Source organism: Salvelinus alpinus, chromosome 9, assembly GCF_045679555.1.
Source record: "Salvelinus alpinus chromosome 9, SLU_Salpinus.1, whole genome shotgun sequence".
NCBI classification, from domain to species: Eukaryota; Metazoa; Chordata; class Actinopteri; order Salmoniformes; family Salmonidae; genus Salvelinus; species Salvelinus alpinus.
Genome location: NC_092094.1, coordinates 4,395,411 through 4,420,671, shown reverse-complemented (window position 1 = coordinate 4,420,671; position 25,261 = coordinate 4,395,411). Strand labels below are relative to the sequence as shown.

General features: G+C 44.2%; 1 protein-coding gene across 4 annotated transcripts in view; it reads right to left on the bottom strand.

Moving 5' to 3' along the window:
* Nucleotides 1-24,949, bottom strand: part of LOC139584175 (anoctamin-3-like) — an 83,277-nt gene extending 58,328 nt beyond the window's left edge. For 3 of the 4 annotated variants that reach the window (XM_071415721.1, XM_071415722.1, XM_071415724.1), the window contains exons 1-3: nt 24,674-24,949; nt 9,884-10,038; nt 7,836-8,070 (exon numbers count right to left, since the gene is read on the bottom strand). In XM_071415721.1, coding sequence (XP_071271822.1) covers nt 7,836-8,070; nt 9,884-10,038; nt 24,674-24,719 — 436 coding nt within the window. In that variant the 5' untranslated portion in view covers nt 24,720-24,949. Of the gene's footprint in view, nt 1-7,835; nt 8,071-9,883; nt 10,039-24,429; nt 24,517-24,673 lie in introns of those variants that run through there. The other variant, XM_071415723.1, reaches the window with a different exon arrangement.
* Between the last annotated feature and the right edge of the window lie 312 nt (nt 24,950-25,261).

Genomic DNA, 25,261 nt, shown 5'->3' with positions numbered 1-25,261 from the left:
CTTATGCCTCACTCCCCACTATCTGAGATATCTACTGCAGCCCTCATCCTCCACATACAACACCCGTTCTGCCAGTCGCATTCTGTTAAAGGTCCCCAAAGCACACACATCCCTGGGTCGCTCCTCTTTTCAGTTCGCTGCAGCTAGCGACTGGAACGAGCTGCAACAAACACTCAAACTGGACAGTTTTATCTCCATCTCTTCATTCAAAGACTCAATAATGGACACTCTTACTGAGAGTTGTGGCTGCTTTGCGTGATGTATTGTTGTCTCTACCTTCTTGCCCTTTGTGCTGTTGTCTGTGCCCAATAATGTTTGTACCATGTTTTGCGCTGCTACCATGTGTTGCTACCATGTTGTTATCATGTTGTGTTGCTACCATGGTGTGTTGTCATGTGTTGCTGCCTTGCTATGTTGTCGTCTTAGGTCTCTCTTTATGTAGTGTTGTGTTGTCTCTCTTGTCGTGATGTGTGTTTTGTCCTAAATTTATATTTTTCTTTTATAATTTTTTAAAATCCCAGCCCCCGTCCCCACAGGAGGCCTTTTGGTAGGCCGTCATTGTAAATAAGAATTTGTTCTTTACTAGTTAAATAAAGGTTACATAAAAATAAAGCAATTTGGTTTGTGTTGTGGTTTTTCTTAGTCGAGGAAATGTAGTGTAGCTAACTGCAGTGTTTTTCCTGTCTGAAATCATCTTATCATCTGAAATCATTATTAAACTCAGTGCCTCTTTGCTTGACATCATGGGAAAATCAAAAGAAATAAGCCTAGACCTCAGAAAGAAAATTGTAGATCTCCACAAGTCTGGTTCATCCTTGGGAGCAATTTCCAAACACCTGAAGGTACCATGTTCATCTGTACAAACAATAGTACGCAAGTAGAAACACCATGGGACCACGCAGCCATCATACCGCTCAGGAAGGAGATGCATTCTGTCTCCTAGAGATGAACGTACTTTGGTGCGAAAAGTGCAAATCAATCCCAGAACAACAGCAAGGGACCTTGTGAAGATGCTGGAGAAAACAGGTACAAAAGTATCTATATCCACAGTAAAACGAGTCCTATATCGACATAACCTGAAAGGCCGCTCAGCAAGGAAGAAGCAGCTGCTCCAAAACCGCCATAAAAAAGCCAGACTACGGTTTGCAACTGCACATGGGGACAAAGATCATACTTTTTGGAGAAATGTCCTCTGGTCTGATGAAACAAAAATAGAACTGTTAGGCCATAATGACCATCATTATGTTTGGAGGAAAAAGGGGGAGGCTTGCAAGCCGAAGAACAGCATCCCAACCGTGAAGCACGGGGGCGGCAGCATCATGTTGTGGGGGTGCTTTGCTGCAGGAGGGACTGGTGCACTTCACAAAATAGATGGCATCATGAGGCAGGAAAATGAATGTGGATATATTGAAGCAACATCTCAAGACATCAGTCAGGAAGTTAAAGCATGGTCACAAATGGGTCTTCCAAATGGAGAATGACCCCAAGCATACTTCCAAAGTTGTGAAAAATGGCTTAAGGACAACAAAGTCTAGGTATTGGAGTGGCCATCACAAAGCCCTGACCTCAATCCTATAGAAAATGTGTGGGCATAACTGAAAAAGCGTGTGTGAGAAAGGAGGCCTGCAAACCTGACTCAGTTACACCAGCTCTGTCAGGAGGAATGGGCCAAAATTCACCCAACTTATTGTGGGAAGCTTGTAGAAGGCTATCCGAAACGTTTGACCCAAGTTAAACAATTTAAAAGGCAATGCTACCATGTACTAATTAAGTGTATGTAAACTTCTGACCCACTGGGAATGTGATGAAAGAAATAAAAGCTGAAATAAATCATTCTCTCTACTAATTATTCTGACATTTCACATTCTTAAAATAAAGTGGTGATCCTAACTGACCTAAGACAGGGAATTTTTACTAGGATTGAATGTCAGGAATTGTGAAAAACGGAGTGTAAATGTATTTGGCTAAGGTGTATGTAAACTTCTGACTTCAACTGTAGTTAACTGGCTATCATAGCAGCCAAGGACTTTAACCATCTTATTTGTGCATATTTGTGTCCCCGATTACAGGGTTTACAGCAGTTTACACTTTGACTTCCTTATATAAAAAATTTTACTTAGCAAAATATAGCTAGCTAGCTTTCCTTGTTTGTTGGTTAGCTACATAGACAAAGTTAGCACTCATCTTACTAGTATAATGTTATGTTAGCTACCTAGCTAATCAAAAGCACATTCATTTGGCTAGCTACCTTTATTTGCCTGTTCGTTAGTTAGCTAGAGGCTAGCTGCTGGACTTTGTACAAGCTTGGTAACATTAGCTACCTAGCTAATCAAAATATCTGCTTTTGCATTTCTTGATTAACCTCAGCTTGAACACCACCATATAGCTAGCTATCTACAAGGAGCCTAGGTTTGTTCGCATATACACTTCTTATGACTGGCAGCCTGGTGCAAGCAGCTGTGTTGTTGCCGAGCAACCGACCCGGTGTTAGAACTCTGAGATCCGGCTAAAAAAATATGTTAGCATCGTCAGAAATGTTACAAAAAAGTAGTACATCGTTTGTTCTTAATGTACAAAAATGAGCACGATAAATTATAAATGTAATCAAAACTGTTGCCCCTAACAACAGTCTGAAAGGTGTCAAGTCTAATGGTGACTTTATGGATGCTGTAGTCTTGTTCTTATCCGACGGCTAGATATTGAGCTAGTTCTGGGCAAATTTAACCTTTATTTAACTAGGCAAGTCAGTTAAGAACAAATTCTTATTTACAAATGACGGCCTACCCTGGCCAAACCCGAACGACGCTCGGCCAATTGTGCGCCACCCTATGGGACTCCCAATCACGGCCGGATGTGATGCAGCCTGGATTCGAACCAGGGACTGCAGTGATGCATCTTCGCATTGAGATGCAAAGAAATTGTCTGGCGAACCTAATGCTAACGACCATGTTAAAAATCAAGAGAGAATGAAAAGTGGATAGTGTCATTATTATTAACTTGGGTTATCTCCCCAGAGAGTGGCTTGTGTCATTATTAACTAGGGTTAGCGCCCTAGAGAATGGGTTGAAAGTCAACCCTTGCTGCTTTATGTGATTGTTATTGCAGTGTCAGAGTATCGGCATCATCATCATCATTATTATAATCATCATCATCATTATGCTAGTTAGTCTAGTTTTCCAGATTCAAGGCACATCACCCCAGATTGTTGTCTGATATGGGAAGAGTAGCATCATGTCAAACCAAGCCAAATACTGTACACCATTACAGTTCCTACTTAACGCTACACCATTACAGTTCCTACTTAACGCTACACCATTACAGTTCCTACTTAACGCTACACCATTACAGTTCCTACTTAACGCTACACCATTACAGTTCCTACTTAACGCTACACCATTACAGCAGTTCCTACTTAACGCTACACCATTACAGCAGTTCCTACTTAACGCTACACCATTACAGCAGTTCCTACTTAACGCTACACCAGTACAGGAGTTCCTACTTAACGCTACACCAGTACAGGAGTTCCTACTTAACGCTACACCAGTACAGGAGTTCCTACTTAACGCTACACCAGTACAGGAGTTCCTACTTAACGCTACACCAGTACAGGAGTTCCTACTTAACGCTACACCAGTACAGGAGTTCCTACTTAACGCTACACCAGTACAGGAGTTCCTACTTAACGCTACACCATTACAGCAGTTCCTACTTAACGCTACACCATTACAGTTCCTACTTAACGCCACACCATTACAGTTCCTACTTAACGCCACACCATTACAGTTCCTACTTAACGCCACACCATTACAGCAGTTCGTACTTAACGCTACACCATTACAGCAGTTCCTACTTAACGCTACACCATTACAGTTCCTACTTAACGCCACACCATTACAGTTCCTACTTAACGCCACACCATTACAGTTCCTACTTAACGCTACACCATTACAGTTCCTACTTAACGCCACACCATTACAGCAGTTCCTACTTAACGCTACACCATTACAGCAGTTCCTACTTAACGCTACACCATTACAGTTCCTACTTAACGCCACACCATTACAGTTCCTACTTAACGCTACACCATTACAGTTCCTAGTTAACGCTGGAATCCTTCATGGTGAATCAGCCATGTCTGTTTGCAATACTACAACAGTAAAGAAGTTACTGCAGAAACCCAACACTGTTTTCCCCCTCTGACATCAAGCACCATATGTACTACACATTGTTGTTTTACGACGCTGCACAAAGCTCCTCAGCTCGTACCACAAAAACAGGAACAACGGTGGTGGGGCGGCCAGTGGCACTGTTTCTTAAAAAAAAAAACGTTGGATTTATAAATGTGTTTAGAAGATTGATTCTCACATCATTGATGTCTGTAGTCTTTCATTGATATCAGTGTTCCCATTCCTCTGTCAAAGATAGTCAACACATTTTTATTTGACCTTAATTTAACTAGGCAAGTCAGTTAAGAACAAATTCTTATTTTCAATGACGGCCTAGGAACAGTGTGTTAAATGCCTTGTTCAGGGGCAAAATGACATATTTCTTACCTTGTCAACTCTGGGATTCAATCTCGCAACCTTTTCGGTTACTAGTCCCAATGCTCTAACCACTAGGCTACTTGCCACCCCACATTCCTGAAAGGTGTTAAAATGACCCATCGTGACTAAGACCAGGGTTCTACATGCATTACACACAGGACCTAACCCATAGAGATATAATGACATGGGACTTGAATGGGGATACCCATTCTAATAGTACTCCATGATCCAGTCATTACGGAACAGACTGTACAGACCACTAATTATCATCTTACAGGACTTATGTTATGACGGCGTAAAAATGTGTTCGCGCAACACGATTCGTATGTCGCACTAACTAGCCTTGTCCCAGACCTGACAGCACAAACAGATCTGGCGCCAGAGTGTATTTTCCCTGCTGGATCGTGCCTCAGAATAGACAGCCTCCCGTCCCAAACGGCAACCTATTCCTTATAGTGGTTCAAAGGCAGTGCACTATGCAGGTGAATTGGGGATGCATGCAGGGACTTCTGAGTCATGCTAAACTGCTCATTTGCATGTGAATGGTATTTGAGTGAATTCTGCCACGGCTACAGATTTCCTTATCAGAGGAGAATGATTTGTCTTCTCTTTACAGCGGTGACATGAGTCTTATCCATTGTGACTTAATGTGGTGTGTTGCTCACCACGCCGCTGCTTGGTTCTCACAGTGGTGCTAGCGTTCAAACAGCCACCGCTTTACACACAACACCACCTAAAACTGTATCACAATCATTTCCAATCAATAACATGTGTAAGCAATGACACTGTCACTATGAAAATAAAAATAAGTGTTTTTATTTTTATTTTTAGGTAGTGGATACTCAACCGGCAAAGTCAAAGGTTAAGGTAAGGGTTAGGTTTTACGGGGCTTGAGGTAAGGGCAAGTTTAAACGGGTATACGGTTAATTAAGGAACCATTGGAACCACTGAAAAAAATCTGCCTGGTTTTTTTTTTAATACCGGCGCAACATATTGTATTTTACAATCTGCCAGAGCTAACCATGAATAAAATCATTATCACATTTTATCATCGTCATAAACAAATCTCACATGATGGTGAAGTAAGTACCAGTCTATTCAGTGGATTAAGTACTGATATGATAAACAGGAAACGGTCCATGATAAACAGGAAACGGTCCATGATAAACAGGAAACGGTTCATGATAAACAGGAAACGGTTCATGATAAACAGGAAACGGTCCATGATAAACAGGAAACGGTCCATGATAAACAGGAAACGGTCCATGATAAACAGGAAACGGTCCATGATAAACAGGAAACGGTCCATGATAAACAGGAAACGGTTCATGATAAACAGTAAACGGTCCATGATATACAGGAAACGGTCCATGATAAACAGTACATGATAAACGGTCCACAGTCCATGATAAACAGTAAACGTTCCATGATAAACAGGAAACGGTCCATGATAAACAGGAAACGGTCCATGATAAACAGGAAACAGTCCATGATAAACAGGAAACGGTCCATGATAAACAGGAAACGGTCCATGATAAACAGGAAACGGTCCATGATAAACAGGAAACAGTCCATGATAAACAGGAAACGGTCCATGATAAACAGGAAACGGTCCATGATAAACAGGAAACGGTCCATGATAAACAGTAAACAGTCCATGATAAACAGTAGCAATTACAGTGTAGAAAGTGGACCATCAATATACACTACATGACCAAAAGTATGTGGACAACTGAACGTTGAACATGTAATTCTAAAATCATGGGCATTAATATGGAGTTGGTCCCTCCTTTGCTGCTATAACAGCCTCCACTCTTCTGGGAAGGCATTAATATGGAGTTGGTCCCCCCTTTGCTGCTATAACAGCCTCCACTATTCTGGGAAGTCATTAATATGGAGTTGGTCCCTCCTTTGCTGCTATAACAGCCTCCACTCTTCTGGGAAGGCTTTCCACTAGATGTTAGAACATTGCTGCAGACCCGATTAGGCCTGGCTCGCAGTCGGTGTTCCAATTCATCCCAAAGGTGTTTGATGGGGTTGAGGTCAGGGCTCTGTGCAGTCCAGTCAAGTTCTTCCACACCAATCTTGACAAACCATTTCTGTATGGACCTCACTTAGTGCACGGGGGGCATTGTCATGCTGAAACAGGAAACGGCCGCCCCCAAATTTGCCCCAAAGTTGGAAGCACAGAATCATCTAGAATGTCATTGTATGCTGTAGAGTTAACATTTCTCTTCACTGGAACTAAGGGGTCCGAACCATGAAAAACAGCCCCAGACCATTATTCCTCCTCCACCAAAATGTACAGTTGGCACTATGAATTTGGGCAGGTAGCGTTCTCCTGGCATTCGCCAAACCCAGATTTGTCCGTCGGACTACCAGAATGCACAATTCAAATGTAGGACAGTGTGGCTGTTGGTTAAAATAACACCAGACCCTTAACATTGACAGCCATGTCTGCCAGAGAATGCGTTTCCACTGCTCCAGAGTCCGTTGGCGGCGAGCTTTACACCACTCCAGCCGACGTTTGTCATTGCGCATGGTGATGTTAGGCTTGTGAGCGGCTGCTCGGCCATGGAAACCCATTTCATGAAGCTCCCGACGAACAGTTATTGTGTTGACGTTGCTTCCAGAGGCAGTTTGGAACTCGGGAGTGAGTGTTACAACCGAGGACAGATGATTTTCACACGCTTCAGCCCTCGCCGGTCCCGTTCTGTGAGCTTGTGTGGCCTACCACTTCACGGCTGAGCCGTTGTTGTTCCTAGACATTTTCACTTCACCATAACAGCACTTACAGTTGACCGGGGCAGCTCTAGCAGAGCAGAAATTTGACTAACTGACTTGTTGGAAAGGTGGCATACTATGACGGTGCCACGTTGAAAGTCACTGACATCTTCAGTAAGGCCATTCTACTGCCAATGTTTGTCTATGGAGAATGCATTGGCCGTGTGCTCGATTTTATACACCTGTCAGCAACGGGTGTGGCTGAAATAGCCAAATCCACTAATTTTACGGGGTGTCCACATACTTTTGTATATATATATATATATATATATATATATATGATATGTCATGATGCTGCCGCCGACAGTGAAAATGGTCTCACCATCCATCAACCCATCATGACCTTGTTAGACCTACAGTATGTGAGGATGTGGGTTTACTTCCTCCAGGAATCACACTACACTAAAACTCTATGTACTAACCGCACGGTTAAAGTTGCTGTAGAACACGTCTAAATCTCAGAGAATGGGGAGAACGGACAGACACGCCGACCGACCGACTGACCTGTCTCTGAGGAGATGAAGGTGCAGGAGGTGCTGTGGGTCAGAGGCTGGGTCTGGGCTTGGAGCCGACCGTGGTCCTTTCCCTGGGCCTGGTGCTGTAACCAGGGGTCGACCTGCTGGGTCTGGGCCTGGTGCTGTAACCAGGGGTCGACGTGCTGGGTCTGGGCTTGGTGCTGTAACCAGGGATCGACCTGCTGGCTCTGGAGCTGGGCACAGGTCTGGTCCTGGAGCTCAGGCTGCAGATGGAAGAGGGAAAATAGAATCCAGCTAGTCGGCTGTACCTGCTCCAGAACTCGTCTATTTATTGTCCTGTAGCTTCTCATGGCTCTCGTCTCACTGTGGCAGGCATATAGTGAGCAATATGTTTGGAATATCGAATCGCAATCCATATAGAATCATGATACATACAGTGCCTTCGGAAATTATTCAGACCCCTTGACTTATTCCACATTCTGTTACATTACAGCCTTATTCTAAAATTGATTAAATAGTTTCCCCCCCCTCATCAATCTACCCACAATACCCCATAATGACAAAGCAAAAACAGGTTTTTGACATTTTTGCAAATGTAGCAAAAATATCACATTTCCATAAGTATTCAGACCCTTTACTCAGTACTTTGTTGAAGCACCTTTGGTAGCGATTACAGCCTCGAGTCTTCTTGGGTATGACGCTACAAGCTTGGCACACCTGTATTTGGGGAGTTTCTCCCATTCTTCTCTGCAGATCCTCTCAAGCTCTGTCGAGTTGGATATGAAGCGTCGCTGCACAGCTATTTTCAGGTCTCTTCAGAGATGTTCGATCGGGTTCAAGTCCGGGCTCCGGCTGGGCCACTCAAGGACATTCAGAGACTTGTCCCAAAGCCACTCCTGCGATGTCTTGGCTGTGTTCTAACGGTCGTTGTCCTGTTGGAAGGTGAACCTTCGCCCCAGTCTGAGGTCCTGAGTGCTCTGGAGCAGGTTTTCATGAAGGATCTCTATGTACTTTGCTCCGGTCATCTTTCTCTCGATCCTGACAAGTTTCCCAGTCCCTGCCGCTGAAAAACACCCCCACAGCATGATGCTGACACCACCATGCTTCACCGTAGGGATGGTGCCAGGTTTCCTCCAGAAATGACGCTTGGCATTCAGGCCAAAAAGTTCAATCTTGGTTTCATCAGACCAAAGAATCTTGTTTCTCATGGTCTGAGAGTCCTTTAGGTGCCTTTTGGCAAACTCCAAGTGGGCTGTCATGTGCCTTTTACTGAGGAGTGGCTTCCGTCTGGCCCCTCTACCATAAAGGCCTGATTGGTGGAGTGCGGCAGAGATGGTTGTCCTTCTAGAAGGTTCTCCCATCTCCGCAGAGGAACTCTGGAGCTCTGTCAGAGTGACCATCGGCGGCCAGCTCTAGGAAGAGTTCATGGCTTGGTTTTTCTTTGACATGCTCTATCAACTGTGGGACCTTATTTAGACCGGTGTGTGCCTTTCCAAATCATGTCCAATCAATTTAATTTACCACAGGTGGAATCCAATCAAGTTGTAGAAACATCTCAAGGATGATCAATGGAAACAGGATGCACCTGAGCTCAATTTCGAGTCTCATAGCAAAGGGTCTGAATACTTACGTTAATAAGGTATGGTTTTTTTATTTTTTATAAACCTGTCTTCGCTTTGTCAGGGTAGTGTGTGTAGATTTATGAGGAAATACATGAATTGAATCCATTTTAAGGTTGTAACGTAACAAAATGTGGAAAAGGGCGAAGGGGTCTGAATACTTTCCGAATGCACCGTACATAGAATCACAATATGTATTGAATCGTGACATAAGTCATTGGTTCTCAAACCTCTCCTCGGGGACCCCCAGCCGTTACATTTTGTTATCTATTCCAGAGCAAGCACACCTGATTCAACTTGGCAACTAATCAAGGCCTTGATTAGATTAATCCGGGAAACTAGTTCAAGACTACAACAAAATGGTGAAACATCTGAGGGTTCCCAGAGAAGTGTTTTTTTTTTTTTTTTAGAAGTAGTGACTTAAGTGATAAAATACCCTGCCAACTCCCAACCCTACCGGTGTCTGGGGCTTGTCGTCCGGGGTGCAGGGCATGGACAGAAAGTGGCTGAGGCTCTGTGGGTGTATCTGGTTCTGAGCCAGGCAGGGCAGACTGCGACGGGACGGCTTCAGCGTCTTCTCCTTCAAGATCTCACTGATGCTTGTGTGCATGCCTGGAGGAGGGAGGTGAGGGTGGGGAGAGGAGGAGAGAGAGAGAGAGGGGGGAGGAGAGGAGGAGATGTAGAGGAGGAGGAGAGAGAGGTGGGAGGCAGATGGGAAAAGAGATTAACTTAATTGTCCAATGTGAATCGTAAATCTGTGTTTTTGCTAATTAATTACCCTTATTACCCTAACCCCACACACCATTCAAAGGCTGGGAGAGGCACAGGGTCAAAGACTGGGAGAGGCACAGGGTCAAAGACTGGGAGAGGCACAGGGTCAAAGGCTGGGAGAGGCACGGGGTCAAAGGCTGGGAGAGGCACAGGGTCAAAGACTGGGAGAGGCACAGGGGCAAAGGCTGGGAGAGGCACGGGGGCAAAGGCTGGGAGAGGCACGGGGTCAAAGGCTGTGAGAGGCACGGGGTCAAAGGCTGGGAGAGGCACAGGGTCAAAGACTGGGAGAGGCACAGGGTCAAAGACTGGGAGAGGCACAGGGTCAAAGGCTGGGAGAGGCACAGGGTCAAAGGCTGGGAGAGGCACAGGGTCAAAGGCTGGGAGAGGCACAGGGTCAAAGGCTGGGAGAGGCACAGGGTCAAAGGCTGGGAGAGGCACAGGGGGTCAAGTGCCTTGCTCAAGGGCACAACGGCAGCTAGTCTCAACATGTCTATCCCTGACCAATAAGACTCTATCTAGACTCAACATGTCTATCCCTGACCAATAAGACTGTAGCTAGTCTCAACATGTCTATCTCTGACCAATAAGACTGTATCTAGTCTCAACATGTCTATCCCTGACCAATAAGACTGTATCTAGTCTCAACATGTCTATCCCTGACCAATAAGACTGTATCTAGTCTCAACATGTCTATCCCTGACCAATAAGACTGTAGCTAGTCTCAACATGATCCCTCAGTCAGTAGAAATAGCAGCTGGTTTAATGGACCTATAGGGGCATGGCTTGGTTACTCACCAATGAGTTTGAAATAGTCCTGTCACTGAATGGAGTATCTATTGTGTGAAATTAGCGCCCGTGGAAATTCTACATGGCTTTGAAGAGAAAACGGGTGTGTGTTTGAAGAAGAAACCAGAAACCAACATGAGTAAACTATTTGATCCCAGTTTTAAACTATTCCAGTCGCCAGGGGAACTGAGGACTATATGACGTCAAGGGAGGAGGGTTGAAAACGTCTTAGGGATCGGTGTCCGTCTAGCGGGTCAACTTGGGGATGACATGATTGGTTAGGGAGGGTTGGACACGTGACATCACTGCCAGGCTAAAAATATTTTTTGTTTGAATCTTACATTTACGTCATTTAGCAGACGCTCTTATCCAGAGCGACTTACAAATTGGAAAGTTCATACATATTCATCCTGGTCCCCCCGTGGGGAATGAACCCACAACCCTGGCGTTGCAAGCGCCATGCTCTACCAACTGAGCCACACGGGACCGTGAACTCTTAGTCCCAGCTCTCCAAGGCAGCGGCCCTCTTGGAAACAGTGCTCCTCGCTGTACCAAACACCCCCGCATCGGACCACAGAGCAAACTGGATTCGGATTTATTAGGGATCCCCATTAGAGCATGGCGCAAGCAATGTCAGGACAGTCGGTTCGATTCCCAGGACAACCCGTACGTAAAATGTATGCACACATGACTGTATGTCGATGGTTTTTGACTGACCTTCATATCGTAAAGTAATGAGGGACTGTCGTTTCTTTTTGCTTATTTGAGCTGTTCTTGCCATAATATGGACTTGGTCTTTTAGCCCTATTTAGTATCTTCTGTATACCTCCCTACCCTGTCACAACACAACTGATTGGCTCAAACGCATTAAGAAGGAAAGAAATTACACAAATGAACTTTCAACAAGGCACACTTATTAATTGAAATGCATTCCAGGTGACTAACCTCATGAGGCTGGTTGAGAGAATGCCAAGAATGTGCAAAGCTGTCATCGAGGCGAAGGGTGGCTATTTGAAGAATCTCAAATATAAAATATATCTTGATTTGTTAAACATAGTTTTGATGTCTTCACTATTAGCCTGTACTGGGAGTCTGGGCTGCAGCATGTTAGCTCTAACGTCTTGCCATACTCCCAAGTACTTGTATGAGGTGACTACCTCAGGCTCTAAACCCTCAGAGGTAGTAATAACACCTGTGGGAAGAGGGGCTTCTTACCAAACCACAAACCCTTTAAGGTGGCCTTGTTAAATCTTGTTCATTCTCTTAAACTAAATACCATGACTGTTTTCTCATTAGCTTGTTTGAAATGTCCAACACAACATACGTTGGTGAAATCGTTATCAACTTACTCTGCAAAAAATATATACATTTCCGTGTGCAGGGTGTGCTATTAGCATGCTAACACTCATTAAGATAGACAGGTAGCATAGCTAGCCATCACATGCATTCACTGGTTGAACTTGATGTAACTTGTGTAGGAGAGTGTAATGGAATTGACTGACTATGACATGAATGACATAATTCATGACATATAATCCACCTCTAATAATAATTTAATTTGTTCTTATTTCATCTTTATTTAACTATTTTATTTGTTTTAATTTGTAATTAACCTTTATTTAACGAGGCAAGTCAGTTAAGAACAAGTTCTTATTAACAATGACGGCCTACTTTAAAAGTAAACTGCGTCGTTACTGCTTGAAATCAGGCTTGGCTGCACTGCTTTCGTGATCCGATCGTCCCCGCTTGTGTGAATTTAGTTGAAAGCGTCAAACTTATTGCCTCAGCGAACTGACTGTGTCTGAACCCGGCTCTGACGGGCCGCCCCCCCCCCCCTTGTTTAATGAATGACGTCATTACTGGTTAAAGAGACGGCGCCCACTTTTATAAAATAAGCTTCTTCTATGCAAATGTTGATCAGTACAATAAAAATCAGTCTCAACTGGAAGGGAAACAGATTATGTATCCCCATGAAATCAAGCAAAACAAGCTGAATAACTCAATGCATGTACACACTCCTCATGAATATGCATTCACCTGTATTGTGAAAGCGGATAGACCTAGGCTGCATCTTGTTTAGAAATGTAAAATTCAAATTAATTAATTATCATGAGGTTGTTATGTAGTTAAAAACCAAAGTTAAATGATTCGTATAATTGATTCATTCATGCATACACGTTGCTGTCTCTGAAAAATGTTGCGTAAAGATAAAAAATGTAATGATATTGAACTCAAAAGCATCTACAAGTGCAAACACCCACACATGCACACACAGACCCCAAGCACCCACACATGCACACACAGACCCCAAGCACCCACACATGCACACACAGACCCCAAGCACCCACACATGCACACACAGACCCCAAGCACCCACACATGCACACACAGACCCCAAGCACCCACACATGCACACACAGACCCCAAACACCCACACATGCACACACAGACCCCAAACACCCACACATGCACACACAGACCCCAAACACCCACACATGCACACACAGACCCCAAACACCCACACATGCACACACAGACCCCAAACACCCACACATGCACACACAGACCCCAAACACCCACACATGCACACACAGACCCCAAGCACCCACACATGCACACACAGACCCCAAACACCCACACATGCACACACAGACCCCAAACACCCACACATGCACACACAGACCCCAAACACCCACACATGCACACACAGACCCCAAACACCCACACATGCACACACAGACCCCAAACACCCACACATGCACACACAGACCCCAAACACCCACACAGACCCCAAACACCCACACATGCACACACAGACCCCAAACACCCACACATGCACACACAGACCCCAAACACCCACACATGCACACACAGACCCCAAGCACCCACACATGCACACACAGACCCCAAGCACCCACACATGCACACACAGACCCCAAGCACCCACACATGCACACACAGACCCCAAGCACCCACACATGCACACACAGACCCCAAACACCCACACATGCACACACAGACCCCAAACACCCACACATGCACACACAGACCCCAAACACCCACACATGCACACACAGACCCCAAACACCCACACATGCACACACAGACCCCAAACACCCACACATGCACACACAGACCCCAAACACCCACACATGCACACACAGACCCCAAGCACCCACACATGCACACACAGACCCCAAACACCCACACATGCACACACAGACCCCAAACACCCACACATGCACACACAGACCCCAAACACCCACACATGCACACACAGACCCCAAACACCCACACATGCACACACAGACCCCAAACACCCACACATGCACACACAGACCCCAAACACCCACACATGCACACACAGACCCCAAACACCCACACATGCACACACAGACCCCAAACACCCACACATGCACACACAGACCCCAAACACCCACACATGCACACACAGACCCCAAACACCCACACATGCACACACAGACCCCAAACACCCACACATGCACACACAGACCCCAAACACCCACACAGACCCCAAACACCCACACATGCACACACAGACCCCAAACACCCACACATGCACACACAGACCCCAAACACCCACACATGCACACACAGACCCCAAGCACCCACACATGCACACACAGACCCCAAACACCCACACATGCACACACAGACCCCAAACACCTACACATGCACACACAGACCCCAAACACCCACACATGCACACACAGACCCCAAACACCCACACATGCACACACAGACCCCAAACACCCACACATGCACACACAGACCCCAAACACCCACACATGCACACACAGACCCCAAACACCCACACATGCACACACAGACCCCAAACACCCAAAACTGCAGTTCTGCCTACAATTATTGCTCAGAGCCCAGACTGAGGTGATGCCCCAGAGCTTCTCCCACAGAAGCGGGGTTTCTAAGCACTCAATGCGTCTCTTTCTCTCTCTGCTTGGCAACATATCAAAGAACACAGGCTGGCTACGTCCCAAAATGGCACCCTATTGCCTGATTAGTGCTTAGGGTGCCATTTTGGACCCACAACCATCTGTTCGGTTCACAGAGGGGTGTTCAGGCGTCATTAGTGAGATAAGATAAATGTCTAGCTACTAAAACTAAAATCTTAACTTCAGTTGATAATTGCATTTCTTTGAATTAGAGCTTTAAAACACTCAAAGCCTCAAAGCCTCTATGTTTACTAAGCAACACATTTGTTGTAAATCTGAAAGGAGAAAGAAAGGCGGAGGGGTTTGTTTTAGTGTTGTCTCATCACACCAGAATTTGGACTTCATTACGGATATACCAGGTTTAGTATCACGATACCATCATGATACTCGATAACAAAACGACACCACGGTGGTATTAGCCAGTCACAGAATGGCACTTGATCCAGACAGATCAGATTAGTTCAATATCATTACATTTGAAATTAATTGATTTAATTAATCAATTAGACAACCATATAATCAATTTGACGTAGTTTTTTTTACCAATCGAACTATGCAACATAACGGTAATCATTTATTTTAATTACATTTCCATTGATAAACTGTGTAAATCAATACCCCATTGCCACGCTGGTATAATTGATTCGGGAGACAGGCGCAGGAATACGTAATATATATATTTTTATTGTAACCAAATTACGGCGTGACGTGTAAAGACACGGGGACGAAGACCAAACAAACACTATACAAAAAACACAGGGTTGAAACCCAAACAAAAGAGCGAGGAGCACCTCGAGTAAATAACACAAGAGCACGATGACTAACACACGGGACGAGACCCGTAATCATCTGCGCAATCCACAAGGGCACGAAAGCCCAAAACACACAGCACAGGTACTCACACGTAACATGGTGCAGGACTACTGGGAATCAGCATAACATGGTGCAGGACTACTGGGAATCAGCATAACAACATAACATGGTGCAGGACTACAGGGAATCAGCATAACAACATAACATGGTGGAGGACTACTGGGAATCAGCATAACATGGTGCAGGACTACTGGGAATCAGCATAACAACATAACATGGTGCAGGACTACAGGGAATCAGCATAACAACATAACATGGTGGAGGACTACAGGGAATCAGCATAACAACATAACATGGTGCAGGACTACAGGGAATCAGCATAACAACATAACATGGTGCAGAACTACAGGGAATCAGCATAACAACATAACATGGTGCAGGACTACAGGGAATCAGCATAATAACATAACATGGTGCAGGACTACAGGGAATCAGCATAACAACATAACATGGTGCAAGACTACAGGGAATCAGCATAATAACATAACATGGTGCAGGACTACTGGGAATCAGCATAACAACATAAAATGGTACAGGACTACTGGGAATCAGCATAACAACATAACATGGTGCAGGACTACTGGGAATCAGCATAACAACATAACATGGTACAGGACTACAGGGAATCAGCATAACAACATAACATGGTGCAGGACTACTGGGAATCAGCATAACAACATAACATGGTGCAGGACTACAGGGAATCAGCATAACATGGTACAGGACTACTGGGAATCAGCATAACAACATAACATGGTGCAGGACTACAGGGAATCAGCATAACAACATAACATGGTACAGGACTACAGGGAATCAGCATAATAACATAACATGGTGCAGGACTACTGGGAATCAGCATAACATGGTGCAGGACTACAGGGAATCAGCATAACAACATAACATGGTGCAGGACTACTGGGAATCAGCATAACAACATAACATGGTGCAGGACTACTGGGAATCAGCATAACAACATAACATGGTGCAGGACTACAGGGAATCAGCATAACATGGTGCAGGACTACTGGGAATCAGCATAACAACATAACATGGTGCAGGACTACTGGGAATCAGCATAACAACATAACATGGTGCAGGACTACAGGGAATCAGCATAACATGGTGCAGGACTACTGGGAATCAGCATAACATGGTGCAGGACTACTGGGAATCAGCATAACAACATAACATGGTACAGGACTACAGGGAATCAGCATAACAACATAACATGGTGCAGAACTACTGGGAATCAGCATAACATGGTGCAGGACTACAGGGAATCAGCATAATAACATAACATGGTGCAGAACTACAGGGAATCAGCATAACAACATAACATGGTGCAGGACTACAGGGAATCAGCATAACAACATAACATGGTGCAGGACTACTGGGAATCAGCATAATAACATAACATGGTGCAGGACTACAGGGAATCAGCATAACAACATAACATGGAACAGGACTACTGGGAATCAGCATAACAACATAACATGGTGCAGGACTACTGGGAATCAGCATAATAACATAACATGGTGCAGGACTACTGGGAATCAGCATAACAACATAACATGGTACAGGACTACTGGGAATCAGCATAACAACATAACATGGTGCAGGACTACTGGGAATCAGCATAACAACATAACATGGTGCAGGACTACAGGGAATCAGCATAACAACATAACATGGTACAGGACTACTGGGAATCAGCATAACAATATAACATGGTGCAGGACTACAGGGAATCAGCATAACATGGTACAGGACTACTGGGAATCAGCATAACAACATAACATGGTGCAGGACTACAGGGAATCAGCATAACAACATAACATGGTACAGGACTACAGGGAATCAGCATAATAACATAACATGGTGCAGGACTACTGGGAATCAGCATAACATGGTGCAGGACTACAGGGAATCAGCATAACAACATAACATGGTGCAGGACTACTGGGAATCAGCATAACAACATAACATGGTGCAGGACTACTGGGAATCAGCATAACAACATAACATGGTGCAGGACTACAGGGAATCAGCATAACATGGTGCAGGACTACTGGGAATCAGCATAACATGGTGCAGGACTACTGGGAATCAGCATAACAACATAACATGGTACAGGACTACAGGGAATCAGCATAACAACATAACATGGTGCAGAACTACTGGGAATCAGCATAACAACATAACATGGTGCAGGACTACTGGGAATCAGCATAATAACATAACATGGTGCAGGACTACAGGGAATCAGCATAACAACATAACATGGTGCAGGACTACTGGGAATCAGCATAACAACATAACATGGTGCAGGACTACTGGGAATCAGCATAACATGGTGCAGGACTACTGGGAATCAGCATAACAACATAACATGGTGCAGGACTACAGGGAATCAGCATAACAACATAACATGGTGCAGAACTACAGGGAATCAGCATAACAACATAACATGGTGCAGGACTACTGGGAATCAGCATAACAACATAACATGGTGCAGGACTACAGGGAATCAGCATAACATGGTGCAGGACTACAGGGAATCAGCATAACAACATAACATGGTGCAGGACTACAGGGAATCAGCATAATAACATAACATGGTGCAGGACTACTGGGAATCAGCATAACAACATAACATGGTGCAGGACTACTGGGAATCAGCATAACATGGTGCAGGACTACAGGGAATCAGCATAATAACATAACATGGTGCAGAACTACAGGGAATCAGCATAACAACATAACATGGTGCAGGACTACTGGGAATCAGCATAACAACATAACATGGTGCAGGACTACAGGGAATCAGCATAACATGGTGCAGGACTACAGGGAATCAGCATAACAACATAACATGGTGCAGGACTACAGGGAATCAGCATAATAACATAACATGGTGCAGGACTACTGGGAATCAGCATAACAACATAACATGGTGCAGGACTACTGGGAATCAGCATAACATGGTGCAGGACTACTGGGAATCAGCATAACAACATAACATGGTACAGGACTACAGGGAATCAGCATAACAACATAACATGGTGCAGAACTACTGGGAATCAGCATAACATGGTGCAGGACTACAGGGAATCAGCATAATAACATAACATGGTGCAGGACTACAGGGAATCAGCATAACATGGTACAGGACTACAGGGAATCAGCATAACAACATAACATGGTGCAGAACTACTGGGAATCAGCATAACATGGTGCAGGACTACAGGGAATCAGCATAACAACATAACATGGTGCAGGACTACAGGGAATCAGCATAATAACATAACATGGTGCAGAACTACAGGGAATCAGCATAACAACATAACATGGTGCAGAACTACAGGGAATCAGCATAACAACATAACATGGTGCAGGACTACAGGGAATCAGCATAACAACATAACATGGTGCAGGACTACAGGGAATCAGCATAACATGGTGCAGGACTACAGGGAATCAGCATAACAACATAACATGGTGCAGAACTACTGGGAATCAGCATAACATGGTGCAGGACTACAGGGAATCAGCATAATAACATAACATGGTGCAGAACTACAGGGAATCAGCATAACAACATAACATGGTGCAGGACTACAGGGAATCAGCATAACAACATAACATGGTGCAGGACTACTGGGAATCAGCATAACATGGTGCAGGACTACAGGGAATCAGCATAATAACATAACATGGTGCAGGACTACAGGGAATCAGCATAACAACATAACATGGTGCAGGACTACTGGGAATCAGCATAACATGGTGCAGGACTACAGGGAATCAGCATAATAACATAACATGGTGCAGGACTACTGGGAATCAGTATAACAACATAACATGGTGCAGGACTACAGGGAATCAGCATAACAACATAACATGGTGCAGGACTACAGGGAATCAGCATAACAACATAACATGGTGCAGGACTACAGGGAATCAGCATAACAACATAACATGGTGCAGGACTACTGGGAATCAGTATAACAACATAACATGGTGCAGGACTACAGGGAATCAGCATAACAACATAACATGGTGCAGGACTACTGGGAATCAGCATAACAACATAACATGGTGCAGGACTACTGGGAATCAGTATAACAACATAACATGGTGCAGGACTACAGGGAATCAGCATAACAACATAACATGGTACAGGACTACAGGGAATCAGCATAACAACATAACATGGTGCAGGACTACAGGGAATCAGCATAACAACATAACATGGTGCAGGACTACTGGGAATCAGTATAACAACATAACATGGTGCAGGACTACAGGGAATCAGCATAACAACATAACATGGTGCAGGACTACAGGGAATCAGCATAACAACATAACATGGTGCAGGACTACAGGGAATCAGCATAACAACATAACATGGTGCAGGACTACAGGGAATCAGCATAACATGGTACAGGACTACTGGGAATCAGCATAATAACATAACATGGTGCAGGACTACTGGGAATCAGTATAACAACATAACATGGTGCAGGACTACAGGGAATCAGCATAACAACATAACATGGTGCAGGACTACAGGGAATCAGCATAACAACATAACATGGTGCAGGACTACAGGGAATCAGCATAACAACATAACATGATGCAGGACTACAGGGAATCAGCATAACAACATAACATGGTGCAGGACTACAGGGAATCAGCATAACAACATAACATGGTACAGGACTACAGGGAATCAGCATAACATGGTGCAGGACTACTGGGAATCAGCATAATAACATAACATGGTGCAGGACTACAGGGAATCAGCATAACAACATAACATGGTGCAGGACTACAGGGAATCAGCATAACAACATAACATGGTGCAGGACTACAGGGAATCAGCATAACAACATAACAAGGTGCAGGACTACAGGGAATCAGCATAACAACATAACATGGTACAGGACTACAGGGAATCAGCATAACATGGTGCAGGACTACTGGGAATCAGCATAATAACATAACATGGTGCAGGACTACAGGGAATCAGCATAACAACATAACATGGTGCAGGACTACAGGGAATCAGCATAACAACATAACATGGTGCAGGACTACAGGGAATCAGCATAACAACATAACATGGTGCAGGACTACAGGGAATCAGCATAACAACATAACATGGTGCAGGACTACAGGGAATCAGCATAACAACATAACATGGTGCAGGACTACAGGGAATCAGCATAACAACATAACATGGTACAGGACTACTGGGAATCAGCATAATAACATAACATGGTGCAGGACTACAGGGAATCAGCATAACAACATAACATGGTACAGGACTACTGGGAATCAGCATAACAACATAACATGGTACAGGACTACAGGGAATCAGCATAACATGGTGCAGGACTACTGGGAATCAGCATAACAACATAACATGGTGCAGGACTACAGGGAATCAGCATAACAACATAACATGGTGCAGGACTACAGGGAATCAACATAACAACATAACATGGTGCAGGACTACAGGGAATCAGCATAACATGGTGCAGGACTACAGGGAATCAGCATAACAACATAACATGGTGCAGAACTACACTCTCAGAAAAAAGTATTCCAAAAGGTTTCTGCGTCTGTCTCTATAGGAGAACCCTTTTTGATTCCAGGTAGAACACCTTATGGAATCGGTTCCATCTGGAACCAAAAGGGTTCTACCTGGAACCAAAATTGATTTTTAAAGGGGTTCTCCTATGGGGACAGGCGAAGAAACCTTGTTACAACAGAAATGCCTAGATAATCTTGTTACAGCAATTACAGCAATACAATTCAGTCATATGCCTGCAGACTATGACACTACCACTTTATTCGTTCATTTATTTTACCTTTATTTAACCAGGTAGGCCAGTTGAGAACAAGTTCTCATTTACAACTGCGACCTGGCCAAGATAAAGCAAAGCAGTGCGACAAAAAACAACAACACAGAGTTACACATGGAATAAACAAACGTACAGTCAACAACACAGAGTTACACATGGAAATGTTTAAAGTTCATGTTAAAAAGTAAACAAATAAAACACCAAATACTGTATTAGCCTATAATGTGGGCTGGCACAGAACCTCCACATTGCATCATTGCAGCCAAAAGATGAAACATTTTAGACACACACACACACACACACACACACACACACACACACACACACACACACACACACACACACACACACACACACACACACACACACACACACACACACACACACACACACACACACACACACACACACACACACACACACACACACACACACACACCTCATAAACAACAGCTCCAGGGTAATACTACATCCTCTCTGCTGAGAGGTCATCAGCCAGGTAGATAGAACACTCATTACTCATCAGACAGCACCTGTCAGCCAGATCAATAGAGACTTATAGATCAATACAGAGAGACTTATAAACCAATAGATCAATACAGAGACTTATAAACCAATAGATCAATACAGAGGCTTATAAACCAATAGATAAATACAGAGACTTATAAACCAACAGATCAATAGAGACTTATAAACCAATAGATCAATAGAGACTTATAAACCAATAGATTAATAGAGACTTATAAACCAATAGATCAATACAGAGACTTATAAACCAATAGATCAATAGATCAATAGAGAGACTTATAAACCAATAGATCAATAGAGAGACTTATAAACCAATAGATCAATATAGAGACTTATAAACCAACAAATCAATACAGAGACTTATAAACCAACAGCTCAATAGAGACTTATAAACCAATAGATCAATAGAGACTTATAAACCAATAGATCAATAGAGACTTATAAACCAATAGATCAATAGAGACTTATAAACCAATAGATCAATACAGAGACTTATAAACCAATAGATCAATACAGAGACTTATAAACCAACAGCTCAATACAGAGACTTATAAACCAACAGATCAATACAGAGACTTATAAACCAATAGATCAATACAGAGACTTATAAACCAACAGCTCAATACAGAGACTTATAAACCAACAGCTCAATACAGAGACTTATAAACCAACAGCTCAATACAGAGACTTATAAACCAACAGCTCAATACAGAGACTTATAAACCAACAGATCAATACAGAGACTTATAAACCAATAGATCAATAGATCAATACAGAGACTTATAAACCAACAGCTCAATACAGAGACTTATAAACCAACAGCTCAATACAGAGACTTATAAACCAACAGATCAATACAGAGACTTATAAACCAACAGATCAATACAGAGACTTATAAACCAACAGATCAATACAGAGACTTATAAACCAACAGATCAATAGAGAGAGCTGTGTCTGTATAGCACAACTGATTTTGGCAGTCTCCACTCTTAAACATGGTCAAATGTTACATGTTAAATGCCTATAGGACACTGACAGGCCTGCCACTTGACCAGAGATCTATGCGGGAAGAGGGTGCCACTTGACCAGAGATCTATGGGGGAAGAGGGTGCCACTCTACCAGAGCCCTATGGGGGAAGAGGGTGCCACTCGACCAGAGCCCTATGGGGGAAGAGGGTGCCACTCGACCAGAGCTGTATGGGGGAAGAGGGTGCCACTCTACCAGAGCTGTATGGGGGAAGAGGGTGCCACTCTACCAGAGCTCTATGGAGGAAGAGGATGCCACTCTACCAGAGCTCTATGGAGGAAGAGGGTGCCACTCTACCAGAGCTCTATGGGGGAAGAGGGTGCCACTCTACCAGAGCTGTATGGGGGAAGAGGGTGCCACTCTACCAGAGCTCTATGGGGGAAGAGGGTGCCACTCTACCAGAGCTCTATGGGGGAAGAGGGTGCCACTCTACCAGAGCTCTATGGGGGAAGAGGGTGCCACTCTACCAGAGCTCTATGGGGGAAGAGGGTGCCACTCTACCAGAGCTCTATGGGGGAAGAGGGTGCCACTCTACCAGAGCTCTATGGAGGAAGAGGGTGCCACTCTACCAGAGCTGTATGGGGGAAGAGGGTGCCCCTTGAAGCCTGTAGATAATAACATGCTGTGTGTGGATTTACTAAGAGCACCACTCAAGGTACTGGCTCTGAATTATCACAGAGAGGCTGTATATTTGAGTCATTTACCAGACACTCCTATCCAGAGAGATTCACAAGAACAATTAGGGCTAAGTGCCTTGCTCAAAGGGCACAGACAGATTTTTTTTTCACCTAGTCTGCTCGGGGATTCGAACCAGTGCCCTTTCGGTTATTTCCCTAAACGCTCGTAACCGCGCGCGTAACCGCACTACCTGCCTAGACCCAGGAAGTGTGCTCCAGTCAAAAGTAGTGCTCCATAGGCTACCTGCCTAGACCCAGGTAGTGCTCTACATAGGGAATAGACTGACAATGATGATAGGCTATGAAAACAAGTGTGAAACTACCAATCAATGTGTTCGATTTATGTGCGCATGCAGATTTTTTTTTAAAAGGGTACGATTTGGGCTTATTTAGCCTGGCTCATCAAAATCATGTAGAATCAATAGAAATGTGATTGTTCGTCAAAAGTCTATTTATTTCAATGGTAAAATGACAAGAAATTGACCAAATGTCCTTACATGATTTCAGACTGTAGAGAACAGCCTGCACCATCTCGGTGTCACCCGCTCCAGGGAGACCCTGTTATCATAGCGCGCGGAGGGAATGAAGCAGAGGTGCACGCTCGTGACAGCTCGTCATTCCAAAAAAAAAACGGAATTCCCAAACTAGTAAACAAGGTACAAAAAGTCCACTTCGACAATCACATTAAAAAAGTAACACGACTAAATCAAAAACGAAACGAACACACTCATAACTACTAACCGTTTTGCTGCTTGAAGGACTGTGTGGATCCCGAGTGATGCACCATAGTACCGTTTGGTTGTTGATAATTATTTCCCCCGTAAATGAAATGATACACTCCGTATTTCGAAAAGCAAGGTTACCGAATACGTGGGAAACTATGGTGAGATTGCGTAGGCGTTCTGACAGCTGCTCTCCATGTCCAGAAGCCTCCAGTCATCACAGCAAGGATGAATAAAGCCATACGGAAACCAGATCAACACCTGTACTCCTCTCCTCCCTCCACATGCTGCTCCCCATCCATGGCTGTTGTTATGGTAACGGGCCGGAGGGGCGGTCCCGTGATGGCCCCCCCCCCCCCTTTTCCGCACACAGCGTACCTGGTTCTGAATTTAGGCTACTGATTATTCTCTGTAAAACAACCAGTCTTTTTGAAAATATATATATTTTTAAACAATAATAATATCCATTCTCCTATATAAAATATCATCATGACAAAGTCCTTAGGTCTACCACCCTCACCACACCATCATCGACTAATTGTCTGTCCTGACTGGGAGCATTACCTGGGGGTGTCCTGACTGGCAGAATTACCTGGGGGTGTCCTGA